Source organism: Leptopilina heterotoma, unplaced genomic scaffold (genome assembly GCF_015476425.1).
Source record: "Leptopilina heterotoma isolate Lh14 unplaced genomic scaffold, ASM1547642v1 Lhet_54, whole genome shotgun sequence".
NCBI classification, from domain to species: Eukaryota; Metazoa; Arthropoda; class Insecta; order Hymenoptera; family Figitidae; genus Leptopilina; species Leptopilina heterotoma.
This window is the reverse complement of record NW_025111118.1, coordinates 4,129,608-4,142,539: the sequence shown is the minus strand read 5'-3', so window position 1 is coordinate 4,142,539 and position 12,932 is coordinate 4,129,608. Positions and strand designations below refer to the sequence as shown.

At 23.0% G+C, this 12,932-nt stretch overlaps 1 protein-coding gene across 5 annotated transcripts in view; it reads right to left on the bottom strand.

Annotated features, from left to right (window-relative positions):
• LOC122508401 (glutamate receptor ionotropic, NMDA 2B) overlaps nt 1-12,932 on the bottom strand; it is a 200,811-nt gene that overhangs the window by 123,578 nt on the left and 64,301 nt on the right. For all 5 annotated transcript variants that reach the window (XM_043621707.1, XM_043621706.1, XM_043621705.1 and 2 more), the window contains exons 2-3: nt 12,142-12,793; nt 1,706-1,877 (exon numbers count right to left, since the gene is read on the bottom strand). In XM_043621707.1, coding sequence (XP_043477642.1) covers nt 1,706-1,877; nt 12,142-12,474 — 505 coding nt within the window. In that variant the 5' untranslated portion in view covers nt 12,475-12,793. The remainder of the gene's footprint in view (nt 1-1,705; nt 1,878-12,141; nt 12,794-12,932) is intronic.

Here is a 12,932-nt window from a genome sequence, read left to right as displayed (position 1 = left end):
AATAGTGTCGAAAAGCAAAAAGTAGAAAATACTTTTTGTTTTAAAACCAAAAGTCAAAAATTAAAAATGTTGGTTTTTAGTATTTTCAAAAGTCAAAAAGTAAAAAATACTTTTTGTATTAATACTAAAGGTCAAAAAGGAGAATATACATTTTTTTATTAATTTCAAAAGTCAGAAAGTATAAAAATACTTTTTGTATTAATAGTATCGAAAGGCAGAAAGTACAAAATACTTTTTGTTTTAATACCAAAAGTCAAAATTTTAAAAATATTGTTTGTAGTAATTTCAAAAGTCAGAAAGTAAAAAATACTTTTTGTATTTATACTAAAGGTCAAACAGTAAAAATACTATTTTTATTAATTTTAAAAGTCAGAAAGTAAAAAATACTTTTTGTATTAATACTAAAAGTCAAAAAGTAAAAAATAATAATTTTATTAATTTCAAAAGTCAGAAATTAAAAATACTTTTTGTATTAATAGTATCTAAAGGCAAAAAGTAGAAAATACTTTTTTTTATTAATTTCAAAAGTCAGAAAGTAAAAAATACTTTTTGTATTCATACTAAAAGTCAAAAAGTAAAAAATAATAATTTTATTAATTTCAAAAGTCAGAAATTAAAAATACTTTTTGTATTAATAGTATCTAAAGGCAAAAAGTAGAAAATACTTTTTTTTATTAATTTCAAAAGTCAGAAAGTAAAAAATACTTTTTGTATTCATACTAAAAGTCAAAAGTAAAAAATAATAATTTTATTAATTTCAAAAGTCAGAAATTAAAAATACTTTTTGTATTAATAGTATCTAAAGGCAAAAAGTAGAAAATACTTTTTTTTATTAATTTCAAAAGTCAGAAAGTAAAAAATACTTTTTGTATTAATAGTATCAAGAAGCAAAAAGTAAAAAAGACTTTTTGTTTTTTAATACCAAAAGTCAGAATTTAAAAATTATTGTTTGTAGTAATTTCAAAAGTCAGAAAATTAAAAAATACTTTTTGCATTAATACTAAAGGTCAAACAGTAGAAAATAGTTTTTTTTTGTTAATTTCAAATGTCAGAAAGTAGAAAATACTTTTTGTATTAATAGTATCTAAAGGCAAAAAGTAGAAAATACTTTTTTTTATTAATTTCAAAAGTCAGAAAGAAAAAATTACTTTTTGTACTAATACTGAAGGTTAAAAAGTAGAAAATACTTTATGTTTTAATACCAAAAGTAAAAAATTAATAAAAAATACTTTTTGTAGGTATTATTATTAATACCAAAGATCAAAAAGTTGAAAATACTTTTTTGTATTAATTTCAAAAGTCAGAAAGTGGAAAATACTTTTGGTGAGAAAGTAAAAAATACTTTTTGTATTATTACCAAAAGTCAGAAATTAGAAAATACTTTTTGCATTAATACCAAAAGTGAGAAAGTAGAAAATACTTTTTGCATTTACACTAAAAGTAAAAAAGTAAAAAAAATACTTTTTATTCTCCAAAAATTTAATATTTATTCTAAAAATAAATAGTATACTACAAAAGCATCGCGAAATAAATGTATCCCTAAAGAATATAAACCTAATAATCTCGCTCAGCATGACAGTACTTTTAGTATCTCAATATAAATATCCGTATTGTTATTATTATTATTATTATTATTATAATTAATAATAATAATAAAGGAAGCGAGATTTTCGAAATTCTATAATAAAATGAGATGAAAACTTACTCGTGGGACTCGGGGTTAATTCCAGCATAGTGACCTTTACATGAATGCCGTAACGTTGAAATAGTTCGAGTTTTGGACCTCTAGTGCTCTTCTGCAGCATGTTGGTAGCTTTTGTCACTGCCTTGGAATAATCACGAACGCCAAAAGACTTGTACGGCACCACTAGACCCACCTGTAATGAATAATAATTATTATTATTATTAAACACACGTTGTATACATTAATCGTCTCCATATTTGAATAACAACCCCTCCGAATTATTCCAATTTCTCCAAATTTCAATTATACGTTAAATTACTGATGGAGTTTCTTTCTCTTTGTACAAACAAAACAAATTTAATCAACTTATTAATTTTATATTTTTTTTTTTGAGTACGAAATAATATTAGTCAATTTATTCATTTTACTTTTATATTTATTTGATTGTAAAAAAGAAAATCGTGTTTATTTCTTAAATAATTAAAAATTAATTAAATTAATTGACTAATTCTTAATTAATAGTCATTAATAAAATTATTTCAAATTCATTATTAAGCATTTCATTATAATTAATTAATAGTATTAATAGTATTTTACGACAGTGTATTTTAATTAGCTGTTAATTAGCAATTAATTACTATCAAATTAAATATATTATTTATATATTTTTTTAGTTATTTTATGTAAATATTAATATTTACCTTATTTATAAATTATTTTAAGTAGATATTAATTATTAAATTAATTTTGCACTTATTGTTAACTTAAAAATAGATATAAATAATTTTTTGTAAATTAAAGATTAAAGTCAATACATTCAAATTTTTTTTTTGGTAAATGCATTCAAAAATATTCAAAACATTTTTTTTCTACACTTGAAATTCTGAGAACTGTCTGACTTGACGACGTTTATACCACTTAAAAGACAAATTGAATCTCATATGTCTCTTCTTTTTGTCACAAACGAAATATGATTGATGTCTAATGAAAATATCATTTTTACCAGTGAAACCGAATTTTTGTCCGACAAAACGACTTTATTTCTACTAGATCATTTGTGATGTAAAACCATTTTTTATTCTCGTTGACAGTAAATATTAAGTGATACATGGTGACACTTGTTTGTCAACTCCAAAAAGTTTATTTATGACTGTGCAACAATCAGTCTTAAGCTAACTTCAAAAGTTTTTTTTTTATTTTTGACACTCGTGAGAAAAATTTTACACTTGTTGACACTTTTGTCTGACGTAACATTATTTATACTACTGTTCTTTTATTTTTTGTTTTTCCACTTTTTTTGGCACTTGGAAAGTTCGAAAAAGTTCAAAAATTATAAAAAAAACTGGTAATGGATAAAAGAAAGCCAAAAATTTTTAAATAAAAATTTTAAAAAGCTCAAAAAAAATTTTAAAAAGTCAAAAAAGAGAAAAATGTAAAAAAGAGAAAAAGCTCACAATGGCAAAAAGGCCGAAACATAAAAAAAAGTAAATAAAAAAAGCTCAAAAAGAATAAACAAGGAAAAGAAAAATATAAAAAAGATCAAAAGGTAACAAGCCCCCAAAAAATAACGAAGGAGGTAAAAAAGCTCAAAAAGAGTAATAAAAGTCCAAAAAGGAAAAATATAAAAGAGAGGAAAAAAGGTCAACGGGATCAAAAAAGGTAAAAAAAAAAGATCAAAAAAGAATAAAAGTTCAAAAAAGATTAAAACAGATCAAAATGAAATAATGAATGTAAAATGACAAAAAAATAGTAAAAAGAAAACAAAAATTTAAAAAAGCACAAAAAAGTTCAAAACTGAAAAAGCATTTTACAAAGTAGAATTCTCAAAAACTATTCTAAGCTCAAAAGTAAAATAGATTTGAAAATGCTTTTGAAGATGATATATAAAAAACCAAATAAACGTCTGTGTAACATAAATTTCTTTCTAGACTTAAAAGACAAAAGTTCGTCTGACAGAATAAATTTTATACTACTTAAAAGAGGAATTGTTTTGAACCTTTTCAAATGTTTTATTCTACTTACAAGATTGATTTTCGTCGAGTCGAATATAGACCTTTTTCTATACTTAAAGACTTAACTTTGATTGAGTGAAAAAGGTTAGTTTCCCGCTTAAAAGGTGAACTACGTCTGACACAACGACTCTTATACTACTTAAAATATCATTTGTTTGCAGTGGGAAACTTTCTCTACTGTTAGACAAATAAAGACGACTTTTGTCTGACTTGTCGAGAATTTTATTCCACTGAACAATAATTTAACTTCCGTTTATTGTATTTACCAATTTTCTGTCAGATTACTTTTTTTCCCCAACTACATTTTTATATTAACTAGTTAATAACTTTATCAACTTATGTCACAGAAATCTTCTAGTTAAAATTTAATATCATAAATTAAAAATTTTTAAATCTTAAGTTTTTAATTTTAAAATAAAAATAATTATTATCTTTACTTTTTACATCACACGGGGAGAATTTTTTCTTTTTTTTTTTGTTAAATTAGTTAATAAAGTAATAATACTTTTTAATTTCTTTTTTTCCAGACGTGATAAAGTTTATACTACTTAAAACTGAATTGACTGTACAGGTTCTTTTAAAGAAAGGAGTAAAAAAAACTATTTTCTGCTTTAGAGTATTTTTTTCCTTCTTCAAATTTTTCTCTTGATGATTTTCTCCTTAGAGAACGAAATTGTCTGACGCTGTAACATTGATAGCAGTTAAAAGTTTACGCGTTCAATCTACCGATTTATTTCACTTATGTATATAAAAAAATACAATGTCTGACGTATAAAAATTTTACTACTCAAATGGGTAAATAAAAAGTTATTTTTAATTTAACATCAATAAAAAGTAGTTATTATTAATTAAATATTGTTATGTATTATAAATAGATAAAAAAAAAATAAAGATTATTCTAAAAAGAAATAAAAATTATTATAAATAGAAGAAAGTATTATTATATATTGGAATTATTACTAATTAATAAATATATTTAAAGATTCTAAAGGAATTATAATTTTAGTTTAAGTGGTTAAGGTCAGTTTTAGTCAGACTGGAAAATTCGTTTTTTCGTAAGTAGTATCAATCAGTTTTAGTCAGGCATTTAAAAACTATTTTTATCTATTTAGGCTTGTGAATATGTAAATGTCAATTATTCTGAGGCACATAATTAAAAACTTGAAATTCTACTGTAAGTAGTAAAGGTCAGTTTTAGTCAGACTATAAAAATCTTAGGTCTCTTTAATTGTTAAAAATTGCTTCTAGTTAAAAAATATTCTAGCAAATTTGTTCAGTAGAAAAAGATAGTTACAGTCAGACAAAATATTTCAAAAATTTGTAAATTCGTTGTCAGTAGTAGAAATCAGTTTTAGTCAGACTTAAATTTTTTTATACTTAAAGCAGTAGAAATCAAAAATTAGAAATATTCAGATCAATTTTATCCTTAGTAGTAAATGTCAATAATAGTAAAAAAAAAGTTGATATAAAAATTTCTTATTTTGCTGTAAGTAGATAAGTTCAATTTTGGTCAGACTACAAAGTTTTACAATCTTTTTAGTAAGTAAAAAATTTATAAAACTGTTAAAAATGATTGCAACAAAATAATTTTTTTTATTATTATTATTAATAATACTGAAAGAAAATTAAATCATAAATATAAAATAAATTTACCCAAAAAAGAGTCTCATAATTTACAAAAAAAAAAAGAAATAAAAAATCCCCTGCACAGTTGTCGAATACAAAAGAAAGACAATTTTCAATTGAATTATAACCGACATCTCTATTTGCTTATTGAGTGGAGTACAATTGATCATCAATTTCACTTGTTGCTGATATTATTGATTGATTTCAAATATAGCGACATACACTTTTCAATGCTTTGAAAAGCATCGATTGAACTCTATGTAATTCAGTACAATATGCACTTTGATCTAATAGAACTTTAATAAAAGTAAATAAAAAAAAGAAATCTTTTCAAAAATTTTAATATAAAAAAAATCATCGAAAATAAAAAAAAATTTGCTTTTTAATGAATAAGCCAATATTTTTTTCTCCTCTTAAGGGTAAATTTAAATTATATATCTTTGAATAAGAATTTTCTTTTCAAAATTTTTTTTTCCCTTTTATTTATTGGAAATAGCGTTCTTCTTCAATGTTTAAAGAAATTTCTGCAGCACTTGCTATGAATCAGTGGCACTATTTTATGGATATGCTCCTTCTCGAGCATGAATCGTAAATTTTCGCGATTTCCGACTTGGAAAACTGTATTTTTATCATGTATTTTTTTTTCCTTTTCTAAAATCAATTTTATTTTTTTGAAATTTTCACGAGAGTATTTTTTTTTTTTTTTTTTGAAAAAATATGTATTCAAAAATATTTTGATAGAAATGTTCCTAAACAAGGAGACACTTTTTTTTGGAATGAAAGTATCTAGATAAAATTTTTTTATTCTTGTAAATTAAAAAATAAATAATCATAATAAACATTATATGAATAATTTAGACATTTTTAGTAATAAAATAATTTAAGAAAAGGTTTTAAAAAACATAATTGTAGTAATTAAATAATCAGACTTTTTTTTGTCACAACATAATTAAAAAACGGTTTTAATAAAATCAATGAAAATAAAAATATGAAGGGAAATAAAAATATTAGGAATTACAATTTTTATGAAAAATAATGATAAAATTAATAACAATAATGAAAAAAAATACAATAATAAGAAGAGAATAGTAAAATTAATAATAATAAAAATAAAAATTGTAATAAATAGAAAAAAAATTGAAAAATGGTTACGAAAATATTAATTAATATGTTTATGAGTAGTAATAATTATTACTAATAATAATTATTTGTATTATCAATAAACATAATTATAGTTTACGTCGATAAACAGTTGTCACGATTATTGCTGGGAAAATCTTTTTATTGAGAAGGAAAAAAAATACTCCTGAATATATCCAAATGGACACACTCGCTGCTTTTCCGGAAGTATCAAAGTAAAATTTATTGTGCTAACGAACCCAATAGAAAAGTTTAGAAAAGAAAACTTTTTCTCCAAGTGAGTTCACTGGTTCGACTCTCGAGACACAGGAAGTAGTTTGCTCAGAATTAAATTGTTCACAACTTTTTCTCAATTCGCAACTAAACTTCTATAATTTCAAGAAGAAAAAAAATTACCAGAAAATACAATTATACTCCTTATAATTATATTTCCTCTTTCTTTTCTTCTATTTCACCAAGAATAGTTTGAATTTTAAAATACAAAACAAATTATCCACAAATTTTGAAACGTTCCAATATTTCAAAAGAAAATGAAATTTATCAGGAGATGAAAATTAAAATACCTTTGCAATGATGATGATAGTAATAATATAATAATTATCATGAAAGTCATAGAGAGCTAAAAGGGATAGTTAAACGAAAATCCTGTCTGTTTAATTACCACGATTTCGAGAGTCTGATTGTTAATTATTGTGAACGAAATTTCTGAAATGTCAGCAATGATAAACATGAAGCTGAACAAGTGGTATTGTTGCTAATTGCTATCTAAAACTGAATCGGCAAATTTCATCTGATTTGTCAACTCGAAATGTACACATACAGTAAATTTGTGTACATATGGATTTTGGCAAGTTTACATACGATCGTATAATATATATTGCTTACTATCAGTGAAAAAATTTTTTTTTAGTAGAAATAAAAATATTGACAATGGGAAAAAATTTCAAAGATTTAGAAATTCGATTTGTCTGACTAAACGATTTTTACTTCACTTGAAAGACGAATTTCGTAACCAAATTTTACTTTCAAGTTTCTCTCAATTTTCTCCCATTTTTCCTTCTTTCAATTTTTTTTCTTTTTCTCTTTTTTTCTTCTTTTTCCTTTTTTCAATTTTTTTTCGTTTTTCTATTTTATTCTTTTTTCGCCTCTCTTTTTTTCGTTTTGTATTTTTTTTTTCGTTCGTTCTCCTCTTTCTATTTTTTCCCTTTTTTCGTCTGTTCTCCTTTTTCTCCTCTTTCTCTTTTTTCCACTCCTTTCTGTTCTGTTCACTCTAAATTTTCTACCCCTTCGCGAAAAAACTATATCTGACTAAACGACAATCGTTTCACTGGAAAGTAGAAATTTGTCTGACTAATGCAACTTTTTTCTACTTAAAATCAGAATCATGTCCGAATCAACGATTTTTATACTCTACTTAGAACGTGCTTTGCTTACTCTAGCACTTTTTTTTGCTTGTACGGCAATTTTTGTCTGACTTGACGAGTTTTACACTACTGCGAATCTAAATTTTTTTATTTCAAAATTTGTTGGAAAAAAATATTGTAACAAAAAGTATTTTTTCGAGTTTGAATTTTGTATCGAAAAGCACAAGATAAATGGTAAAAATAACACTTTAATTATAGTCAGGCGAAAGTGTCAAAATTTTTAATTTTGCTCTAAGTAGTAAAGACCAATTATAGTCAGACATTAAAAATTTTCTTTTTCTAATTAGGAAAAATTGATTCAAATTTAATTTTATACAGAATTTTTACATAATAAAAAACCATTTAAAATCAAGCAGAAGATTTTCAAAATTAATAATTTTACTACAAGTAGTAAAAGTCAATGTGAGTCAGAGAAAAAAAAATAGTCAGACAAAGAAAACTTTGTAAACTTTAAATATTTTGGCAATTTTTCACTAGAAATTCCCCCCAGTAAAGAAAGTTATCCAAAAATTTTGCCAACATTTTCTCGAAGTAGTAAATAACGTGTTTAGTCAGACAAAAAATTCTCATTTCACAAAAAAATGATAAATTTTCTCTTTTCACTTTACTTGGAGGGAAAATAAAATTGAAAAAAGAAAAGAAACTTTTTTTCTTCCATTTTTTTTACGCCATCAACTAAAGACTTGAATGAAATCTGATCAAATTTGATAGAGTCTAAGAAAATATTACCCTCTCTACCTCGATAAATATCAAAAACCGATTTTATTGCAACTCGAGGAAAAATATACCCAAGCCCCCAATGTATAATCGTATCTTCACAGTGAGTATACTCGCATCAAAAGTTATTCCATTCCCAAAGAATCGTTTCCATTGAGAAGTATCTATATACAAGCATTTCAAAGATAAGTATCTCTATTGGGTCAGTATATATTCGATTTACCACAAAATCCTCATTTTTCCTTTCCTTTTCATCTCATTGGAAAATGGAGAAAAAAAAATACTGGCTGGTATTAAAAGAAAATAGTATTGTTTTGAAAATTTTTATTAATCCTTTTTTTAATTTTAATTCGAATAAAAATTGAGGTCTTCTTTCTTTTATCAGTATTTTCTTTATTATTATTATTATTTTCTTTTGTTATTATCATTGAATTTTGGTCTCAGGAGTAAAAGTAATTTTTTAGTTAGACAAAAGATTGAATTTCCTTTTTATTTTTACCTCAGTAGTAAATGTCGTTCTTGGTCAGACAAAATAATGGAAATAGTGAATTTTAAGTATGAAGAAATATAATTGTTTTCTTATTTTTCTGTTTTAGTAGTAAAAGTTGTTTTTAGTCAGACAAAATATTTTAAAATCTTCTTTATTTTCTCTTGATATTTTTTCTAAGTAGTAAAATCATTTTTAGTCAGACAGTAAATATAAATTTTAAATATAATTTTTCTGCAAATAATGATAGAAGTTTCTAAATTTCCGTATTGCTAAATTATTCACATTGTCAAATTATTTTATTTATAATAATCATTTTCAATCAGACAAAATTTCAAATCTTTATTGTATTTTTTGCGTAAAAAATTTTACAGCAACAAAAACTATATTTCAATTAGAGGGCGAAAGTAATTATTGAACATAAATTTTCTGAAAATTCTGGTTAATATTTTTAAAAGTAGTAAGTAAACAATAGTTTAAAAATTCCTATGCTACTGAAATAAAAGTCAGAAATTTCGTTAGAAAAACGTCATTGAAGTTTGTAATTATTGTAAGTAGTAAAAGTCAGTTATTGTCAGACATTTTGAAATAAATTTTGTCTCAGGTGTATAAGCTATTTTTAATAGTAGTAAAAGTCAATATCAGAAAAAACATTTCAATACATTGTAAATTTATGGTAAGTAGTAGAAGTCAGTTTTAGTTAAACCTGCAGGTTTCCTTACACTCCAATTCTCAATAATTTTTTTTAAGTAGTAAACAATAGTTTATAACAAATAAAAAATATACTCATTTTGTTTGTTATATGCTTTTTTCTATAACAAATTTCACGTTTCTTAATATTTAGAAAATTCTCAATTTTCATAATTTGCATCAATTCTATTTCTTAATTTCAATTGTTTTAATAAAATTTAAAATTTTTTAAAAATGAAGTAAAAAAATGTTTATAAATTATATTTGGGAATTTAAAAATTTAATTGAAAATAAAACAATAAAATATTTTTAATTTTTAGAAAATAAGGAAAAAAAATTTATTAACAAAAATTGTTCTGTTACATGTATTTACGAATATCTTTAATTGTCAAATTATTCGAAAAGAATAGTTTCTTTTTTAAATAATTCAAATATTTAATTATTATTTTTCCATAGGAATTAAGATTTTCAAAACAATTCAAATTCAAATGTTTTTGAAATTAATAAACTTTAAAAATATTATTGTAAATCATAAAGATAACTGTAACTTCTTAAAAATTATTTTCATATTCTACTATTATCTAAAATTAAACTAAAATTCATTTTCAAATTAAATTTTTCTTAAAAAATTCTACGAGAATTCTATTATTTAAATACAAAAGTAAATTATTTATTGAATATTTATTAATATTTATTTAATTGAATGTGTCTTAAAATTTAATTCTTATAAAGAATTTTATTAACAAATTTGTGCCTAAATAATTTAATTTTTTTGACGAATATTAATGAAATTATTTAGAATACTTACATTTTTCGAGGAATTTGATTAAAATTGTATTAAAAATAATTGAAATTCTGCGATGAGTTTTATTATTTCTGAAAATAATTGAATTTTTCAGAAGAAACTTATAAAAAATTTGTAAATATTTAAATTCCTGTGGAATTTTTATTCTTTATAAAAATAAATAAATGTTTGCGTACAATTTTTTAAAAATTGTTTTGAAACAATTGAATTCTTTTGAGTAATTTTATTAAAGTAGTAGATATTGAAAATCATTTAAATGAGAAAAGTTTTTGCAAATAATTGAAATTTTTCCAAATTTATTAACAACTTTTGAAAATAATTGAATTTTAAAGAAGAATTTTTTTTATTTATAAAGATAATAATTGGTATTTTTTCAAAAAAAAATTTTTGTAAGTTTTGAAAATAATTGAATATTGTGATAAGAATTTTATTACTTTTGAAAATAATTAAATTTCTGAAATCAATTGTAACTTTTTTAAAATTCAATTTTTTTTTGAGTTTTTAACTGAAATTCTTCTATAAATCCATTATTTCTAATAATTAATGAAAAATATATTGACAAATTTAACAAATTTTAGAAGATTTTGAATTATCAAAATTTTTCAAAAATCTCAGTTCATTAAAATGTCTAATTTATTTCATTAAACATTGAAATTTCATAAAATTTCAAATTGAAACTGTTATTTATGAAAATTATAAACGCAACTCTTTTAAAATTGAATTAATTTTGAAATATTTAAGTAAAATTATTCATTAAATAATTTATTTATTTTATGATAGTTGTTCAAGATTTAAGTTATTTAGAAAGAAATTTTTGTCAGAAATTGAAGAAATTGAAGGAATTGAAGGTTTTTGTATTAGAATTCGTGATAATTTTATAGTTTATGAGTCAAGCAAGGAAGACACAAAAATTCAGAATTTTCTCATGAATTCTAATAATTTAATTTTGTCAGTACTTTTAATAAAAATTCCTTACTTTTCTCTGAATTCTCTATGTTAGAATATATAATTATTATATCTATAATATTAAATCTATATATTCCAATTCACATATTTTATTTTATTTATTATATATTTTATTTATTTTCAAATATTTTATTTTTATAAAAAAAATTTGAAGTAAAAATGTTTACGTTCTATTATTTTTAAAATTAATAATTCTATTTGAAAAAAGTGAGTGAGAAGTCAGCTGCGCGCGAATTGTTGCTACTATTCTTAATAATATATAATTATTTTATATAGATTTTATTTTTATTATTTATAATTTTTTAATATAGATATTAAAATATATATTATCATTTTAAATTGCTAAATGATTTATATTATTCATTTATTTATATTATTATATTATTTTAGCCTCTCATCGCAGTTTTTCTATGAATGGCAAATTGAGACAAAAAGGAATCAAAAATTTTGCGAAACAATGTTTTTGATTTGTTTTTTGGCTCAATTTGATATCCTTAAAAGAACTGTGATTATTTAATAGTTTTAATGCAGAGAAAAAAAAATAATATAATTTTTTTTTTTTTGTAAAACGAAAGAAAAAAGAATCTCACCTTCAGGAAAGTAATATTAGTGCTGTCACCAGGACTGATGGTTTCTGATGGTTGAGTGTAAAAAGGTTGAGCGGTTGTTGTAGTTGATGTTGTTGGTATTGGTTTCTGTCTTGTTGAGTTGTGTATTCGACCCTCGCCAATACGTATTCCGGAATTTCCTCTTCCTGAGCCAATGCCCAGTCCCCTGGAAACGGCGCCACGTTCAGTGCTGCCAATCTTGACGCCACTTCCGCTCCTCGTCACTGTCGTTGATCCAAAGTAACTGCCATGCACATGAACCGAACCGTGGAACAAATGAATCATTACCACGAGCAATATACCTTTCGACACCATTTCTCCCTTTCTCTCTTTTCTCTCTCTCTCGCTCTCTAAAATGGTGAATTCGAATTTCCCCTTTTGCCCCACTTAATTTCAATTAGATTTCCAATTTGTTAAATTTAACTCTCATCACTTTTTTTTCCTTCTCTCTCTCTTTCACACTTCTTTTTCGACGAACACGCTTCATTTTGTTTTTTTCGTCGCCTTTAGTTTGCTTGCAGTATTTTTTTTTGTTTTTATTTTTTTAAAAAATTTTTCTTTACGGTTTAATTCCTCGATTCTTTATTTCTCCCCTTCGTCCATTTTGTTTATCGTCTATTGTTGAACTGTCAATCTGAAAACAAAAAAAAAGTTTTATCAAACGAAATTAATTTCATTAATACAGACATTCATTTTTCGGTATTAAAATTTAAACATAAAATTCTATTTTCTAAGTAGTAAATGTCAATTTCAGTCAGACCAAATTACTTGAA